This window comes from Juglans microcarpa x Juglans regia, chromosome 1D (genome assembly GCF_004785595.1).
Source record: "Juglans microcarpa x Juglans regia isolate MS1-56 chromosome 1D, Jm3101_v1.0, whole genome shotgun sequence".
Taxonomy (NCBI): domain Eukaryota; kingdom Viridiplantae; phylum Streptophyta; class Magnoliopsida; order Fagales; family Juglandaceae; genus Juglans; species Juglans microcarpa x Juglans regia.
Window position 1 is genome coordinate 39115327 of NC_054594.1, and position 19383 is coordinate 39134709.

Here is a 19383-nt window from a genome sequence, read left to right on the forward strand (position 1 = left end):
AATGATAAGTAAGAACAAAACAAACCAAAATACCCGCCAGCTCTCCCTAAATAAAGCTCTATTCCCATGCCTATGACCAGTAGAACCGGGACAAACCAAAAGTGACCACTTTTCAAACACGTAAGGGTACGAGAGAAAGTTTCTCTGTGATTCCTTTCACTTTCAACTTCCACAGTGTTAACACCTCATCTACACTAGGGTGACATAATTTGTAGTAAGAAAGAGAGAATCTTGCACAAGGAGGAGAAAGAAATACAAATCCCAATAATGAATATCTGTCTATCTGTCTGATTTTTCGGAGATTTTAACCTGTTGTACATCTCCTTCGAGATTTCCCTTTCTCTTTCTTTTCTGCAAGGTTTCATGCTTCCCGTTGTCGTCGTCCCTTGTGAGTTTACAGTTGATCTCTTCTCAGGGGGTGAAAAAGGGAAGTACTGTAGTGTGCTTATGGGTTTGCTGAGAAGTCTGAAGTACTCTGAACTACCATTCTCTTTGCTCATACTGTTCATTGATTTCTAACACATTCATACCCACCATGTATAGCCTCTTTCTCTCTCTACGAGACACAACATTCTCTTCCTTCCCCCTGCACTCTTTTAGGGGGTTCGGTCTGCGCTTTCTTCAACCACCCATTTGAGCCTGCGCTCCATATCTCAACCCCATTCTTGTCACATACACCCGTGTCTGCCTCTGTTTCTCTGCAATACCACCCTTCAAAGAATTTAAGTTTGTCTCTCTAACTTGGTAATTTAGAGCTAAGTTATTCTGTCAGTGTGTGTGGAAAGTACCCATCAAGAATCAAGCTTGGCTATCTGAACTGGCTTCGAGAACAGTCTCTCTGTCTGTCTCTGTTTGGAACATAACCCATCAAAGCATACTTGGTTTTCTCCGTCTCGCACGCATAGTCAAAGCAGTCCCCACCAGTAACACTACATTCTTTTACTTCCTTAAGCTCTTCAAAAGACCACAATGCCAACCCTCACCGCCACCGCCGCTGCGCTTCTCCTCCTCCTGCTCCTCTCTACTACCGTCATTACAACCTCTTCCACCTTATCTCACAGGAAGCACCGCCGCCACCTCCTCCACCAGCCTTTCTTCCCTCCTATAGACTCCTCCCCTCCAACCCAATCCCCTTCCCCATCTCCCCAACCGCAACCACGACCACAACTTCAACCAAAACTCCCTTCCTCTTCCTCTTCATCCTCCACCCCGCCAAAACCATTCTTCCCATCCTATCCCTCCCCACCACCCCCTCCCTCCCCAATTGCCCTCGCCACCTTCCCAGCAAACATCTCCGAACTTCTCCTCCCCCATCCCACCTCCTCTTCCATCTCCCACCGCCACCTCGTCGCTATCGTTGCATCCGTCACCCTTCTCATCGCCGCTCTCTTATCCGCCTTCGCCGCTTTCTTCTACTGTCGCAAAGGCACATACGTAACAACCACCGCCACCGCCACAGACAAGGCCTCTCACTCGGACAACCTTCGGTTGTACCCTTCAAACATCGCCACCTCCGATGGGAGCCACAAGCATCCTCGCTCCGGCCCATCAAACCCCAGCTCCGAGTTTCTTTACCTTGGTACCTTAGCGGATTCCAGTGGAATCAATGACGAGGACGAACCGATTTCAAGCAATGCCGGCGTCTCGACCTCGACCCAGTATCAGAAACTTGGTTCGCCGGAGCTCAAGCCGCTTCCGCCGCTTCCAAAGCACAGTTTCAAGCAGAGTCATGAAAATGCTGAATTGGGTTCTTGTGAGAACGAGGAAAACGATGAAGAAGAAGAGTTCTTTTCTCCGAGAGGTTCTTCAGGCGGAAAAGATAGTCCGGTTCGTACCGGATCGAGCTCTCGAAGATTGTTTAACGGTGAGAATTTCGGAAGTAGAAGCTTCAATTCGAGAACTGCATCGTACCCATGTTCGTATTCAGCTTCCCCAGCGAATTCTGTATCTAATTCTCCGTCCCCAGCATTAAATTTGAGTCCCACAAGCTTGAAATCGAAATCCCCGGATTCCGTGATCGCTTTCCCGGTTCTTGCCACAGTTCCTGTTCGGCCGACTATGAGATCGCTGCAGTTGTTTTCTTCTTCTAGGTCTTCATCATCATCATCGGAGAGAGGTTCAGGGAATACCCAGAATTCACCTACAAAAAATTCAGATATCTCGGAGCAGAGTAAGCGGTCTTCCTCGAGAACTGATAGTGTTCCGATAAAACTGCCTCCGCCTCCGCCACCACTGCCTCCTCCACCCAGGTTTTGGGAAACTACGGCCACTCAGAGGCCGAACCGGGAGCTGGATACAGGGCCTCCGATTCTTGTACCGCCAACTAGGCCTGTTCTATTACAAAATGTCGCAGTTGAACAATTGCAGAGCAACGGAACTGGGGAGAGAAATGAGGAGACTCCGAGGCCGAAATTGAAACCTTTACATTGGGATAAGGTTAGAGCTAGCTCGGATCGAGCTATGGTGTGGGATCAGCTGAAATCTAGCTCTTTCCAGTAAGACAATGACTTTCTAAATTTTTCATTTTTGCGTGTGTTCAAAAAAGCTCTCTCGTTGATTAGGTTCCTTTTTTTTTCGTGCGTATCGTTTGGTCAATCAGTGTCCTCTAGATTTTTTATGATAACTTTGTGGCTTTCTTAAAATCGTAGTCACCATGAACAAAATGATTCGGATTTCCCCCTCGACGTCCAAATTAGGATATTTTAGAATTGGAAAATGCTGAGAGGGCAGAATCTTGAATTATTTAATGAAAAATATTTAAGAGACTACATGGCTGAGTTAACAAGAAAATCTAGAAGTGCTGAGACAAATAACTTAGAAGAGCCGCTTTTGCTTCTTTGAGGAAAGTTATTTTGTCGTCTATTAAGTTTGTAGGATCTTGTTTGTGTTGCAGACTGAACGAGGAAATGATCGAGACACTTTTTATGATTAATAACAATAGTTCGAATATGTCCCTGAAAGACAGTGGTCGGCGTGTGGTTCTCCCTTTGCCAAACCAGGAGAGTCGGGTGCTTGATCCAAAGAAGTCTCAGAATATTGCGATTCTGTTGAGGGCACTAAATGTGACCATCGAGGAAGTCTGTGAAGCCCTTTTGGAAGGTAATCGATCGAATTATGTAGGCTTGCGTGAATTTCTTTTAGTAACTATGATGTTTTTACAGGCAAGTTATTCCTGATTTCACACTTTTGTTGGCAATACCGAATGTAATTTTTGTCTACCTACTGCATGAGCTTATATATGAGGCATTCAAAACCATCTCAGGCTTGAGGACAGCAGATCTTCTGAATGTGACTCTGTTTTGATAGTTTAAAGTCTAAGGCTTTTGGTTCGAGTTTGTTTCACTTCCGCACTGCCCTGTCAATCTAAAAACAGTAACTTTGGTCTTGTTCTTACTGCACTGCCTGGATGCACACATTTTTCCTGGACTTCTCAAGTAAAAACCAAAATCTTGCTTTGCATGTACCAACCACAGTGGAACGTGTAGAAAAATTGCATTGGAGTGTTAATCTTTTTAACTCTGTAGTTCATGCTGGTAGCATAGTTCGTCTGAGGAGGTAAAACCAGATTATTATGGTGTAAATCGTTGTTGGTTAAAAGCCTCAAGTTCTTCTGAGAAGGCTGCAAAAGAGGCCCCCTGTTCGTGGTGCTAGGTTTGATGGTTCCAACACCCCTCATTTTACAGAAATTGCAGGTTTTTGGTTGCAAGGAGTTGAATATGTTTTCCCCTTTCTGTCATGTCTCACTGCATTTCATTCATATCTTATCAGGCATTGTTTTTTTTTTATTTTTTTTTAGGAATAATCCTATCAGGCATTGTTAGTGTTATTGTGCCCTGTCTCTTGTCTCAATGTTGTTAGCATGACTACTCCTATTGATCTGTTTATTCCCTCCTCCCTCCCTCTCTCTCCCACCCCCTCTCTCTCACGTGTTTGTAATTTATAACCGTTAATCACCTAACCAACTGGAATTCTGAATATTTGAAACCTGTCTACCTGAAAGCAGGCAACTCTGATACATTGGGTTCAGAACTTCTTGAAAGTTTATTAAAGATGGCTCCTACGAAAGAAGAAGAACGTAAACTAAAGGAGTTTAAAGATGAATCACCTTTTAAGCTAGGCCCAGCCGAGAAATTTCTCAAGGCTGTGCTTGATATACCATTTGCATTCAAAAGGGTGGATGCGATGCTCTACATTGCCAATTTTGATTCAGAAGTCGAATATCTTCTAAGGTCCTTTGAAACACTGGAGGTAAATCTGAAGTTCTCATATGCTATTTTGTGTGTGTGTGTGTGTGTCTCTCTCTCTCTCTCTCTCAAACAATGAAGATTTTGACGTCGTGTTTTACAGCCAATCCATTTTGATCTAAGATTATGATATGGTCTGGTTGCTCTTCCATTATTTCATTGTCTCTTTTCCCCTATATTTACAGTAGTCGTAGATGAGATCTTGAATCACATTATGGTTCAACCAATCTAGTTATTGATATTAAGCACAGTACTCGAGCAAATGCTCCCAAACATCGTGTCATATGCTGTCTTAAAGAACCCCTCAAATGGTATACATAATCGTTTTAATCCAAGCCCCTTATCCCCATCTCCTGCCATTGCCACTGCCTTTCTGAATGAGATATTTTTTCATGATGTTGTACTGATCATAAAATATATATTTTTTTCTAGATGTTCCGTTATGATTACTCCAATCTCTAGCTGAGGACGAAAACAAGAAAAAAAAAATCATTAGTCCAAACTTGCGTATCATTTAGAATGACTTAGATGGATTACTTTGTACTAGATGAGGCTCATTAATTTTGTGCGCAATGGAAGAGAGATGAGGTGTATAACTTATTTGTGAGCATGTGATTTTCAAGTATAGGACATATGTATACCTTCATCAGAAATTCAGCAAAGACAGCTGGCCATTGCTCCCAAGTAATTAATTTGGCTTCCCAAATCTTGAATTGCAAAGTGATATAGATGCTGACCTGCCTTTTTTTGTTCGCTGAGTGATATAACTTCTTGCAATTCATTATCTCATATACTCGAGAATGTAGATTTAACTTTTCGGATGTATACAACTTACCAGCTGCTGTTTCATTTCCCACAGGCAGGTTCTGAAGAATTGAGAAACAGCAGAATGTTCCAGAAGCTTCTTGAGGCCGTGCTCAAAACTGGGAACCGCATGAATGTTGGAACCAACCGTGGTGATGCCCATGCGTTCAAGCTGGACACACTCCTCAAGCTTGTTGATGTCAAGGGCACTGATGGAAAAACCACTCTCTTGCATTTTGTTGTACAGGAAATCATTAGAGCTGAAGGTTCTCGTCTTTCCAGTACTGATCAGAGTGAACTGGCTGAGAAAAGTCAGCAGTCTGCTTTCCGGGATGATGTTGAATTTAGGAAGCTTGGCTTGCAAGTTGTTTCAGGTTTGAGTGGGGAGCTCACCAATGTAAAGAAAGCTGCGGCAATGGATTCAGATGTGCTTAGCACTGAAGTTACAAAGCTTGCTGGCGGAATCACCAAAATATCTGAAGTAGTGAAATTGAATGAAGAAATCCCATTGAAGCAGATGAGCCGAAAATTTTCAGAGTCGATGAATGGGTTCTTGAAGAAGGCTGGGGAAGAGATTAAAAGGATCCAAGCCCAAGAGAGAGTTGCTCTCTCTCTGGTGAAGGAAATAACTGAATATTTCCATGGGAACTCAGCTAAAGAAGAAGCTCACCCATTCCGGATTTTCATGGTGGTGAGGGATTTCCTTTCTATTCTCGACCGGGTATGCAAGGAAGTTGGTAGAGTGAACGAGAGAACTATAGTCGGTTCAGCTCGTCAATTTCCTATGCCTGTGAATACAGCTCTTCCACAGGCATTTCCTGGATTTAATGGAAGACAGCATTATGATTCGTCGGACGATGAGACTTCATCCTCATCGCATCATAGCATTTGATTTCATTGTCGATCTCTGTTCTTTTTCTGATGAATCTCACTGGATGCCCATTAAAATACTGGTGGCATTTGCGGAGGGGCTGCTGGGTTAGAGGCTGCCGAATATCAAGTATATTATCTGCTTTTTGTTTCGCCCTCAACTTTGTACTTATATATATACACTACTCAATAGGATTTTGGAGCTGTTTATCCTACATGTAATATAGAAGGGATTGCCTGAAGATAAAAACAAGGAACTGTTGCCATACTAGCTAGCTAGATTTTATTATTTTTGTAAATCTGTTGGATGTTTAAGTTGCTCTTGCTCAGTTATTTATTTACCTCGACTCTCTCGTCTCTTTCTTTTCCTTCGCGTCATTGTTCTTTGTTTTTGGAAAATGAAGGACATTCGTCTGGTTAATCACGAGTACTTGGAAACGGTCCTGAGCAATGTAAAACACAAAGTCTACTGCACCACGAACACAATTCCAATGAGCAAGAGTGGAGCAATCATCTAGAGAGAGAGAGAGAGAGAGAGAGAGAGTACATGGGCTTGCGCAAATGAGTAATCAGGTACATAAATATTGACATTCGTTGTGCTACCCCATCGGATGGATTTTGACCTTCAACGTTGAAGCGGTCTTATTATTCTTGTAAACTACATATTCCCTACGGTTTACTTTTCACATCAAGAAAACTCTGTAACACCCACCCCATCAGAAATCTTGATTCCGAGCATATACTTTGCCTATATTCATCGAGAAGAAATAAATCTTCAGGGTTTACCAAACTGGGAGCTCTCTGCATCCATGCGTTCAAGCACCCGTCGTGCTTCCTCTTCTGTACCAGGAACAACATTCCGAATCTTCAAGCCACTTCTCATGGCCTCCGGATGGACAGAGAATGTGAAGTAAAATTTGTTGGACACCTGTTCAAATTGCAAAACATGTAGCAGAATAAGGTCTGGCTTTGATATTATCTCAAAAACTGTCCTATAAAATTCTTGGATTCTTGTTTGGTTTACTTTAAGCCTAATCTATTTAGTTCTCTTTTTAACTGGGTGGGAGGGATGGTGCCCACTCTGAAGCGTAGAAAAGGTTTTGTTTTGTTTTCATGTTATGTGCAGTAGACTGCTCAAATAAAAGAAAAGAAAATCATTAGTGGTTTACATTATTTTGCAGTGAGGTTTTATATTTTATCTCAGGTGCTCACCTCAGTGGACCTGAGCTCAGGTCTTGTAACATGAGCAACAACTTCCACATTTATCAGAGGTACATCTGGGTTCTCAAGTTCAGTGTAGAGCACACAGGACTTGAATCGAAGGAAATTTCCAACATCCACCTGCAGCAGCAAAATAGATGTTACAAAGTCATTGACTTGCTCTGATTCATACTGCTGAATGCAAGTCGTGAAACCAATAAATATATTTTTCTGCTATTGCAGGGTGATTATCATTGGAGAAACTTTATTTAAATGGTTTTATTGCCAAAGTTACTATGTCCTTCGTTGGACTTCCATAGGTTAGTGTGACTTTCACATGAGATGTTAAGAGTTCATATTTCTTCTAACGGAAATTATCTGGAACAATTAGCTAGTGGAGTTCACTTAAGTTCCAACATTTGCAAAAGTACCTGCCTATAATTTATCAATCAGTAACGATTTATTTCAATATATAAACATCCATTCCCAATATTATAATCAATGTCAGTAAGAGAGAATTCACAAATGGTCCAATAATAATTTCAAAGGTGAAAATGAATTGTCAAGGGTGGAGGGGAAGGAAAAAAAGAATTAGTTTGTGCATTTGAACAGAAAGAAATTGGGTGGTTGGAAAATATGCTACATGGACACATCTACACCAAACTACACATGCAGATGGCTGTGTATTGTTATAGGTATGACATTTATCCGACATAGTACACTGCCTAACATGTACCCTTCAGGTGTATTTGACTGTCAGAATCTTTTCCAGAATACCTAAAACAGGGAAGTACTACATAATTTCAGTGTCCCCCGGTGTCCAAGATATAGGGATAAGATGATTTGACACATGGACAACACATCTGAGTCCATGTTATTATTTGGGGCTTTCAAAATGACTAGTTCGTAATGATATTCAATAAGTCAGCAAACATAACAAAATGGCAAAGACATCTGCTATTGGATAATTTGCATACACAAATGAAAAACAAGCACTCACTAAAACAGAACACAAAACACTAGTAGCGCCAAACGCAATATGTAAGAAGCATTTACTATGATTTCCTCTTTTTTCTTTTTTAGCTTGTGAAAGCACCATCCCTATTTTGTTTTTCAGTGAAAGCACTTTCCCTACATGGTTACCAAATAGGCATAACAGCTCTAAAGCACATCAAAATTTAGTACCAATCTATACAGCCTTTCAGTAGCTGCCATACCAAAAGGAAGCTCTATTACACTAGGCGTTGGAACTCATCCTAATTTCCTAAACCATAAAAAGTCACTGTGGACAGATACAATGATTGGAAATCTAAAAACAGATGCAGTCCTGAATAACCCTTGTTGTACGAGTGGATGATTTTGACAATCAGATATGACACTTGTTCTGAAAAATACTGTTGCCTGAGCATAGACAAGTCCGCATAGATTTTTTTTACAGGAATAAAAAGACACATCTACACAAATAATGCATCGATGCAAGCTCTTTCCAGCTGACTTATCCAAATGACATTCGATCACTTTTCATAATCAATTCATATTTTACCGATAAAAAAGAGAATCAATTCATATTTTTTGTCAGTATTATGTTTAAACCTAGATAAATTTAATGAAGTTATGAAGGCCTTTGTTCTTAAATGTATGTCATGACTGAGCAGACGTTTGATTAATGTATTATTCATCTAGCCACCCCAACTTTGAGATGCACACCTAGAGGGATCCCTGAACAGTAAATTCTAAAATCCAGTAAAATAAGTACTATGCACGGTTGCTACTGAAATTGGTATCTTAGCATTTAATAGATGGTGGGGTGGCTACTTACAGGTTTAAGGAAATCAACATGATCAACTTCTAGAAAGTGTGGTGCGACACCTGCGAAGGCATAAGTTGTTGAGAAGGCAAGTTCAAACGCTCTACGCATCAAAAATCCTCCAAAAATCCGGCCATGAATGTTCCTTTGTTGTGGCTGGCAAATAAAAGAGTTCTGAAGGCAGGTATCCCTTATAAGGATGCTATCTCTGTCTGCCAAAGCTGGCAAGTCACAGAAGATTTGTCCTTCGGCCAACAATGCATCAAGCCTATCTGCATCTCCATTCTCAAAATTCTTTTTACGGTTGGGTCTCTTCTCTTTCCTAAGTTTGTTCCTTTCTTCTGCTTCCGTCCAAAGTAGCTTTTCTTGGTCAGTTTCAGGTGAGAGTTGGTTAATTGGTGCTGATTTTCCAGTCTTCGAGTCCCGAGCCACAAAAGTGAAGTTTGCCATGAGAGCAATTGAGTCTGATGCATTTTTGGTCTCTGAAAACCAAAGTTACATAACAAAGCAAACTGAGCAGCAATAGATACCAGCTGGGAAATTGTTGTAAAAACATAAATATGTCAAGGGAACATGTGAAATAACTCTTTTATGATTTATGCTCCTGCAAGACAGATATTTAAAGCCACATGCTGATAATGATAGACTAGGTCTGATCCGTGCAGGCAACAGATAGATTATAAAAGATCACAAAGGACCAAGAAAAAGAGAAAGAAATGGCAATCGGGAGAAAAACTCTTCCTAAAATGCAGGTGAGTTTTACCCAGCTTTCCATCTAATGTTTGCTCTCAAATGGTTGCTAGGGTGTTCTTTTCCAGAATCCAAGGGAGAGGCAGTTGAAAAAAACAACAGAAAGAAAGTTCAGCGAAAAATTGCTGAGCCTATTTGCAGCCTGGATGGGTATTCTCTTGGAAGGGTACAGTGACAAATCTAATAGAGTATAAATTCTTTAGAAGCAAGGTGTAGGGAACTGCCAATCGCAGAACTGGCAGACCAGAGTTTAAACATAAATTAGATGGGCATTGATTATTCAAATTTGAAATTTCTGCAGTCAACTTTACTTTTTTTCCCCCCCCCCTTAAGATTCAGATATATTAATTACCTTTAGGATTTTTTAGGGTCCAGCGAGTTCAACCTTAACTGCCTAATAATCTCTACAAGCACCATTATCAGACTAGAATCTAAACCATTCCACCACTGGGTTAATCTGTCTGTGTCCAATTGATGAAGCCTTTATAAGAATCTCAAGCTAATTCTTTTCTGTACAATTATGGTACAGAGTGGCAGGATGTGCAGATCACTTCAAAAAAATCAAAGATATACCATAAGAAACTGTAAGTCTATCCCACTGCCAAGGTGATAAAAAAATCAAACAATCGGTATCTTATAATTTATCTTTCTGCTATACCTCTAGTGGACTGAGACACTTCCAATTGTATCTCCAATGATGACCGCCCAACCCAAGTAACAGCACCACTTATGTTTAAATCAGTGTCAACCTGGATGGGTTTCTTCAGAACCATCTTGTCGACAGAAGCAGTGACTAGTATCAGAGGTCTTGTCGTGCCATTGTCATTGCAGCAATGCTGGTCAAACAAGCAAACCATAGGTGCTAGAATAAGATTCAATTATATCAGCAACTAGGAAACCGTTAGAACTATACAACAGGGCAGGAATGCCATGTTAAATACACTAACTGATGAAACATACAGATGAGTGGGTCCAGAAAATTTATTACTGATTAAGGTGATGAGCAGATTTTGAAAAAAACAATAAATTCCATTGAAAGAGTGCAAAAGGCGCAACCCAGATACACACGATGTATACAAGAGAAACACCCATCTAAAAGTAGAAAAAGATACAACAAAATCATGAAAGTTAAGCCTATTAAAGTCAATGGTAGCTTCCCAAAGGAAGAGAGTAATGAAAATGAAGGTTTGGAATTTTTTGGTCCTCAAAACAGTTTTTTTTTTATTGGCACCGGGTGTCTGAGAACAAAGTTCCGACTAATCCCAAGGGTGCATAGGCCCTCAGCAAGGAGTTTCTTGCAAGTGCATCTCGGGTAATTTAGGGGGAAGTTCCCCAATTCGATAACCCCTAGAAATTATTTGCACTAAAAAGGATTCAAACCTTAGATCTGGAGGCAGCATACCACCAAGATTAAGGCCTTTACCACTTGCTCCTCAAAATTATTGTCATTACTTTCCCTCCAAACACACCATATTGAGGCAAATAGAGATCATCTTCCACATCGCTACAATTTTTGGTCTGCAACTTAACCCTCTCCAAGCACCACAAAGGTCCACAATTCTTATGGGTACTACCCAAGTCAAACCTATCCAACTAAATAAGTCATTCCACAAAACACTACCAATCTCACACTAAAGTAAAAGATGATCAACAGACTCTCCAATCCTATTGTACACGCAACACTAATCAATCACAACAACATTTCTTTTCCTTATATTACCTATTGTGATAATCTTCCCAAGAAAGGCTATCCAAGCAAAAAACACAGCTTTCTAAAGGACCTTTGTCTGTCATATGCTCTTTCAAGGAAAGTGATTATCATGAGGAATAATGACCTTATAGAAAGACCAAATATGAATGTATACATATTTACAACTTAAAACTGAACTACAATTCTTTAAAGTGGAAATCCAACCATGAAAGATAGATCCAGCTCCTAGCAATACGTGCAAGTTTAGCAGCACCAATTTTTCTATACCAATGAATATCCAAAATACAATTAATAGGAATTGTGAGTGACTGGTAATTGTTCTGGTTTAGCTGTGCGTTTTCTCTCCGTACACTTTTAACTGTTTTGCAAACCCACGTCGCCAATGGTGGTTGTGGGCTCTTGACGATGGGATATCTGGTACCATTGAAAGGAAATGCCTTCCTTTAGTTGTTTAGCTATCGAGTTGAAGGTGTTTCAGGTGAGAAGAGATGGGTGTAATGTGTTCACTACGGAGAAAGGGTGAAAAGGTGTGAAAAATTTGAGATTGGGGTTAGACACTACCCGATGGGTGGCAAGAATGTTGGAGGAATGTCTGAAGACTGGGAGCAAAGGGTATTACTTTGCTCAGCAGGAAGGTGACAGAGGCTTCATTGCCCAGCGCTATTCAAACTCCCGTGGCTCCTACATGTCTGTGGTTGAGTATGGTGGGGGAGGTCACCGGAGTTTCCTTCTCATTCCTGGGGATAGGGTTGGAATGGGGTGGAGGAAGCTCGCGGTGGTGTTGAAGGATATGTGCAGAGAAGGTGGTCAGGGGAGAAATTCACCATCAATGACGATGGCAGTAACCTCGTCATCGCGGTGGTATAGGGAGGTCTTGTAGATACCTCGAGCCGCGCAAAAATCTGCTATGGCAAACCTGCAAAAGGCAAGAGGTGCACCCTTTCGGTAGTTGTTCAGAGCTGAGGGGGAGATGGCAGGGGGGTTGATGGGCAGATTGAGGTAAGGCTTCTGAAGGAGTTGCGTGCTATGCAGAGCTCGCTAGATGAGTTATCTGATAAAGCGTTAAGTCTAATACGGTGCATTGAGGGTAATGGTGAGGGGGGCCTGGGCTTGGGTTGTGATTTGGTATCAGACCAAAAGAAGAAAAGGTTGGTTTTAGATGAAATGAAGAAAGGGCTGGAGATATTGGGCATGGGTAATGGATGGGCCTAAAGGAAAGGGCTAGGTTAGCCTTGGAGATGGGCTTCAGCCCAAGGAGAGGCCTGAACAGACTGGGAGGTATGACCCCATTTGGAGGAAGAAGCACAAGCACGTTGGTGGCCCATCGACTAGTGGGCCAGTGCCAGTGCCGCCGGCGAAGCCTCAGACGACCTCGCCTAAGGTCGTAGAAGCACCAATGGAGGTCCCGTCGCCGGAGGTAGTACCATCGGAGCTTGGAGGGGCATGATTTCTATCGTCTCTTTCGCCCACGACTTCTCGGTAACTGCACAGAACATTTCGACGGAGGTTGCTGACACACAGACAACTGCGCTGAGGTCAGAGGAGATGCCTACGAGAAGAGGCAAGGCTGTCGTCCCCGATATCTTGGTTGTCTCAGCCAGTTCTCAGGAGGCTGTTTCAGCATTGCTCCTTGAGCCAACGGCTCCCTCCAAGGCACAAAAAGTCTCGACAGTTTCTGAGGAAGCTTCGGGAGGGTTAGAGGCGGTGCCCTATGCACCGGCAATTGAGGAAGGGGAAATCGTGGAAATTTTTGTGGGAAAAAAAGTCTTGTTGGCTTCTGTGGGAATGAAGATAAGTCTAGTGTAGGTGTATGCAGATATTCATACGGAACCTAAGAAAGAGGAGGTATAGATTCTGACCTACAGATGGAGTTCGTTGCAGCAGATAGTAATGAGGAGGAGATAGGTAGTCCGTCACCCTTACAGATACTTCCCCCTCGGATTTCACCTAAAGTATCAGATTGGGTTAAAAAAAGTGGAGGAGATTCAAGGTCGGGTGGGACTATCCTGCGATGGCTATGAAGAACAATTCATGGCTCTCCTAGTAGCTATTGAAGCTGATCATTCCACGACCATGAAGTCAACTGTTAGAAAGGAGAGAGAGTTGAAACGATTGCGATGCTCCATTAACTATGACAATAAGGAGGGAACTTCGGGGAGAGACAGAGTAAAAGGGAGGGACTTTATTTTTGTTAATGAAGCCTACAATATTGTCTTGGAATGTAAGAGGGATCAATGACGTGAATAAACGTTTTCGCATTAGATCCCTTCTCCGCAGTTGGAAAATTGACATTGTTTGCTTACAAGAGACTAAGTTGAGTGGTATTAATCGAAACATAATCCGTAGTTTGTGGGGTTGCTCCTTTGTGGGGTGGTGTTATTTAGCTTCGTGGGGGGCTTCGGGAGGTGTGTTGGTGATGTGGGATAAGAGAGTGGTGGAGATGGTGGAGGATTGTATCGGGACTTTTTCAATGGCTGTAACTTTTAGGAATATTGAGGATGGGTGGAGGTGGGCTTTTGCGGCGTGTATGGGCCCAATGTGGATAGTGATAGAAGCTCTTTGTGGGAGGAATTGATGGGTCTATATTCTTTATGGGATTTACCTTGGGTTTTTTGTGGTGACTTCAACATTGTTCGGTTCCCTAGTGAGAAGGCGGGGGCATCTACGTCTACAAGAGCAATGGAATACTTCTCAAAGCTGATTTTTTATTTGAATCTTGTGGATCTTCCTTTTGAGTTGCAAGCATTGGAGGAAGCGGACGTTAATGAGGATTCTTTGTTAAGGAAGAATGTGGTGGTCACTGAAATTGAGAAAGTTTTGTTGATGGAAGAAATATCTTGGAAGCAAAAATCAAGAGCGCTTTGGTTGAAGGAGGGGGATAAATGTACTAAGTTCTTTCACAAGGTGGCCAATTCTCATAGGCCCAACAACACTATTGAAGTCCTCCATTCAGGTTCAAATGTGTTACATTCTCCCGAAGACATCCAAGATCATATAGTGTAGTATTACAAGGATCTCCTAGCTGAAAAAGTAGAATGGCGTCCCAAACTTGACGGTTTAATTTTTGACCAGCTGGATTCGAATGTAGCAAGTTGGTTGGAGAGGTCGTTTGTTGAAGAGGAGGTGCATCTAGTGGTGAGAGGTATGTGCAAAGATAAAGTCCCGGGCCCGGAAGGTTTTTCTATGGCTTTCTTTCAAGAGTGTTGGGATATAGTGAAGGAGGAAGTGATGCAGATTTTTCATGCTTTTCATTATAATCTTAAGTTTGAGAAGTCATTAAACGCTACCTTCATTGCTCTTATCCCAAAGATAGTTGGTGCCCATGAATTAAAAGACTTCCGGCCTATTAGTTTGGTAGGTGAGATCTACAAAATCATATCAAAGGTGTTAGCTAATCGTATGTGTTTGGTGATGGACAAACTCATTTCCAAACCTCAAAATGCTTTCGTTCGGGGTCGGCAAATTTTGGATTTAGTTTTGATAGCAAATGAGTATTTGGACAGCCGGTTAAGAGAAGGCATTTTGGGGATCCTTTGTAAGCTAGACATGGAAAATGCTTATGACCATGTGTGTTGGGACTCTCTCTTTTATATGCTTAGAATATGTGGTTTTGAAGATAGGTGGTGCAAATGGGTTAAACATTGTGTTTCGACCGCTCGGTTTTCGGTTTTAGTCAATGGAAAATCTTGTATTTTTTTCAGACTTCGAGGGATTTGCGACAAGGGATCCGCTATCCCCTTTCCTTTTTGTTATAGTAATGGAGGCATTGAGTCCCATGCTGAAGGCTGCCGTAAGGGGGGGATTTCGTGCTGGTTTTTTGGTGGGCAACAATAGTAATGATGTCAGTTCCATTTCTCACTTACTATCCACGGATGATACACTCATCTTTTGTGATGCTGTTAGTGATCATATTCAAGCTCTAAGGGCGGTTTTGTTGTGCTTTGAAGCTGTTTCGGGACTCAAGGTGAACCTGGGGAAGTTGGCGTTGGTACCAGTGGGGGATGCGAGTAATATTGCTTCTCTAGCAGAGTTGTTGGGCTGTAAAATTGCCTCTCTTCCTATGAGATATCTTGGACTTCCCTTGGGGGCATCATTCAAAGCAAAGAGTATTTGGGATGGAGTGGTAGAGAAGATTGAGAAAAGATTATCGGGGCGGAAGCGGCTATATCTATCAAGGGGGGAGATTAACACTTCAAAAGCACCCTCTTCAACCTTCCCACTTACTATCTTTCTCTCTTTCCATTACTGGTGGATGTGGCAAACTGGATCGAAAAGTTGTTTAGAGCTTTCTTGTGGGGTGGCATGGGGGAAGAAATTAAATTTCACCTTGTGAGTTGGCAAATGGTGAGTTGTCCGATTGCGAATGGTGGATTAGGGGTAGGAAATTTGAGTATTTTTAACAAGGCACTTTTAGGAAAGTGGTTGTGGAGGTATCAAATGGAAGGGAACTTATTGTGGAGAGAGGTTACTGATCACAAGTATGGTAGTGAATGGAAGGGATGGTGTTCTAAGGAGGATAGGGGGTCTTATGGAGTAAACCTATGAAAATTTATTAGAAATGGGTGGAACACTTTTGAAAAACATATTAAGTTTAGGTAGGTGAGGGAGTAAGAACTCGCTTTTGGTTCGATGTTTGGAGTGGGGAGAGTCCTCTTTCTACTGTTTTTCTAGTTGCATTTAACTTGGCTGGCAATCAGCAAGCTGCAATTTCAGAATTGCTGAGTCGTGCAAATGGGACAGTAACTTGGAATGTCACTCTTACTAGAAATGCTCAGGATTGGGAACTTGAAGAGCTGGCAGATTTTTATAGTTACTTGTATTCAGCAAAATTAGGAGGCGATGGGGGTGACCATATGTTGTGGATTCTCACGGGGAGGAAAAATTTTTATGTTAAATTTTTTTACAAGGTCTTGACAGTTCAACAACCAACATTCTTTCCGTGGAAGAGCATTTGAAAGGTTTTAGTATCGTCTAAAGTTGCGTTTTTTACTTGGACAGCTGCAGTTGGGAAGATTTTGACAGTTGATAATCTAAGGAAGCGTGGTATGGTGGTCACGGAGTGGTGCTACATGTATAAAAGGAATGTGGAATCGATAGATCATCTGCTCTTACATTGTAAGGTGGCTGGGGAGTTATGGGTTGGTATTCTTAGTAGAGCCGGGCTGAGTTGGGAAATGCCTAAAAGTGTGGTGGAACTACGAGCGTGCTGGAATAGGAGGCATAATAGCGCTCAACCGGCAGTAGTGTGGCGAATGATACTGTTATGCTACGTGTGGTAGTTATGAACAATATGTTTAAAAAAAAAAACTAAGATTTAACATGGTTCGGCAGTACATTCACAAGAGCAAGGGCTAAATTTTCACTAACTGTCAAAAGTAGGGTTACATCATATGTATTTCGCTCCGTTCCGCTCGATACTCTACGCTCCCTTCAATCCACTCCGCTTCACTCGCAGTATTAGCCTGTTTTCTCTGTATACGTGTTCCACTCGATATGAGCTACATACTATAACAATTACCTTTATACTTAATGTGGTGTTTATGGTCGGAAATGAATGATAGGTGCTTTAACAACAAGGAACATGTAGTGGGGGAAATCTGGAATTTATTTTTTTTTACAGTGGTTTTCTGCTATTGTATCGAAGGGTGTGAATGTTCATGAGTTTCTTTTTCTTTCCAGCTTACTAGATTGTAACTAGGTGTCTCACTTTGTATACTTCCTGTGTACTTAGGCATTGCCTAGTCTCAATCTATTCAATAGAGATTCTTACTTATATATAAACAAAGAAATAATAATAATAATAGGAAACACTATATTCATGAACTTAAAATGACAATAATGAAGAAAATTGCAACGATTGCATCTTCGAATTCAAATCACAATGCTGGGCCACAAGTCTGAGACTCTGATTAAAGACCAAAAATTTTTGGGAACTAAAGCTGGCCAAACTCGGCTTCACTGCAAATGACTACCATGAAGATGTTGGCCACTGACGAGGTATACCAACACTTAAGGTGAGTGTTCAAGCGAAACTCCAAAAGGGTCAGAATGACGACGTCCTGTGAAAAGCGAAATACCAACCCCGCAATGACACAGATCACAACGAGTGCACCTTCCAATTCAAAACCCACAAACACCACATTGTAGGCCATAAATTAAAAGACTGGCAACATTGGGTAGGCAAACTGGCTTCATTAGAAATGAATGCCAATTCAAGCATAACACACCACATCTAATCGACATCATTTAGAACCCGTTTCACAAACCCCACTCGCAGCATTTCCCCACGCATCAAACCCAACAAATATTCAACTAGACACGGTATAAATTACATCACAACATTTTTCAGAAGTACCTTGAATGCGATGGTTCCAGCAAGAGCATCAAGATCCTCGAGCAACTTCCCCATCCGGATCCCATTCCAGGGGTTCCTATACTGCTCTCTGAGTATATAATCGGACGAGAACTTGTAAACAATAGTGGTCCGGCTTTTTACCGGAGTTTTCATAACCAATTCACCTCGAGAAGGCTCATCGGTTGGGGTATCCACGACCTTCTCGAATATGCTCGACCTCGCTTCCCATAGAGCATTTGTAACAGGTGAATGGTACATTCCGGGCCACAGACTGATCGGTTTTCGAATCGAAGAGCCCGCATCAATAGGCTGCGAAGCCTCTAATGGTGAAGTTATGGTGGAAAAAACCGGTATTGCATTTGATGAAGAGAGTCCGGGTTCTGTAGAGTCCAATGACTTGGAATATGGGTCCGGTTTTTTGGTAGAAAATGGCCTGGCTCGAGTGAAACTATATGAATTTGGAGCATAAATTTTGCTTCTGAAAACGGGTCGTGCTTGTTCTGATGATCTGGACAAGAAAGCATCATTAGCTTCCCAATTAAATTGGTAATTAGGACGTGGGTCTGGACTTGTATAAGAAAAGTACCTGGTTTGGGAGAGTGTAGGTGAAATCGGACCAGGAAGAGTGGTTTCGGAGGTCGGACTTGGTCCTTGTGCTGAGGCGGGAATGTGGGCGTTGATGAAAAATGCATTTTGGAATCCTGGTGTTGCTTGTATTGGTGATGAAACGAATGCTTGGAGTGGCAGTGGCGAGGACTTGAAGAGGTGGTGGGAAAGTGGTTTTCTCATTGATCGCATTGTTTTGTTCAGACTGCGAAAAGAAGATGAATCAAAGGAATGATCCAGTTCAGGGGCAGCCTTTTTGGTTAGCTTATGGATCCTCCGCAGGATATGTCGAATATAGCCCGATCATTGAAGAAGGATTCTGATCTGGGTGAATCCTCAGATTCTTTACTTCCAAGGTTATTATTGTATTAAAAAAATAAGATTAAGGACTCATTTATTTTTATAATTATTCTTAACTTATCTCATCTAATTATTATAATTTTTTTAAAATTATATACAAAATAAAATAAAAAATTAAACTTTTCTAAATACCAAAACAAAAATATTATTAAAAAAATATATTCTAACAATATTTTATTTAATTTTTAAATTTAATCTCAACTCATCTTATTTCATATACAAAAACAAATAAGGCTAAATTATTTAATTAGAATGTGGATGTAATATTTATAGTATATTTTGTACTAACGATTTGTATGCATGCTTATTATTATTATTAGTATTTTGAATCATCAATAAGTACTTTTCATTCATTCATAATCATAAGGTGCAAAACTGCATCTGTTTACAATCTGTCACCAACATGCTATTGCTCTAAATCATTACATAACATTTCTCTGTTGATTATACCAGCAATCTCGATAGGTCCCTCTTCAATCCAGCAACATTCGCCTCCCATTCTCAAAGCCCTCTTAGCAAGTTCATGAGCCACACTATTGCCTTCTCTATAAATGAACTCCACAAACCAATCTGGTCTATGAACTAGTCTGCTTCTCATGTCATAAAAAAACTGCCCTATCGATGCATGCTTATTATTTTAGAACTCAGTTTTATGTGTTTTAACTAAATAATTTAG

The 19383-nt window shown here is 41.3% G+C and overlaps 2 protein-coding genes across 3 annotated transcripts; one reads left to right on the forward strand and one right to left on the reverse strand.

Moving 5' to 3' along the window:
* The first annotated feature begins 207 nt into the window (after positions 1–207).
* LOC121235894 (formin-like protein 1) lies at positions 208–6257 on the forward strand. Its single transcript, XM_041132328.1, has 4 exons — positions 208–2495; positions 2894–3099; positions 4004–4248; positions 5104–6257. Exons 1-4 carry the CDS (start codon positions 970–972, stop codon positions 5938–5940), a joined length of 2814 nt encoding a protein of 937 aa, XP_040988262.1. The 5' UTR covers positions 208–969; the 3' UTR covers positions 5941–6257.
* Positions 6258–6480: 223 nt separating this feature from the next.
* LOC121235903 (acyl-coenzyme A thioesterase 9, mitochondrial-like) lies at positions 6481–18672 on the reverse strand. 2 transcript variants are annotated; one of them, XM_041132348.1, is made up of 6 exons: positions 18328–18672; positions 17742–18249; positions 10334–10511; positions 8938–9407; positions 7131–7259; positions 6481–6846 (listed from the first exon to the last, which is right to left on the reverse strand). In XM_041132348.1, the coding sequence occupies exons 1-6, from the start codon at positions 18537–18539 to the stop codon at positions 6694–6696; spliced, it is 1650 nt and encodes a 549-aa protein (XP_040988282.1). In that variant the 5' UTR covers positions 18540–18672; the 3' UTR covers positions 6481–6693. The 2 variants fall into 2 exon arrangements, with proteins under 2 accessions (XP_040988282.1, XP_040988275.1); XM_041132341.1 differs by having other exon boundaries at positions 17742–18651.
* Positions 18673–19383: the final 711 nt, after the last annotated feature.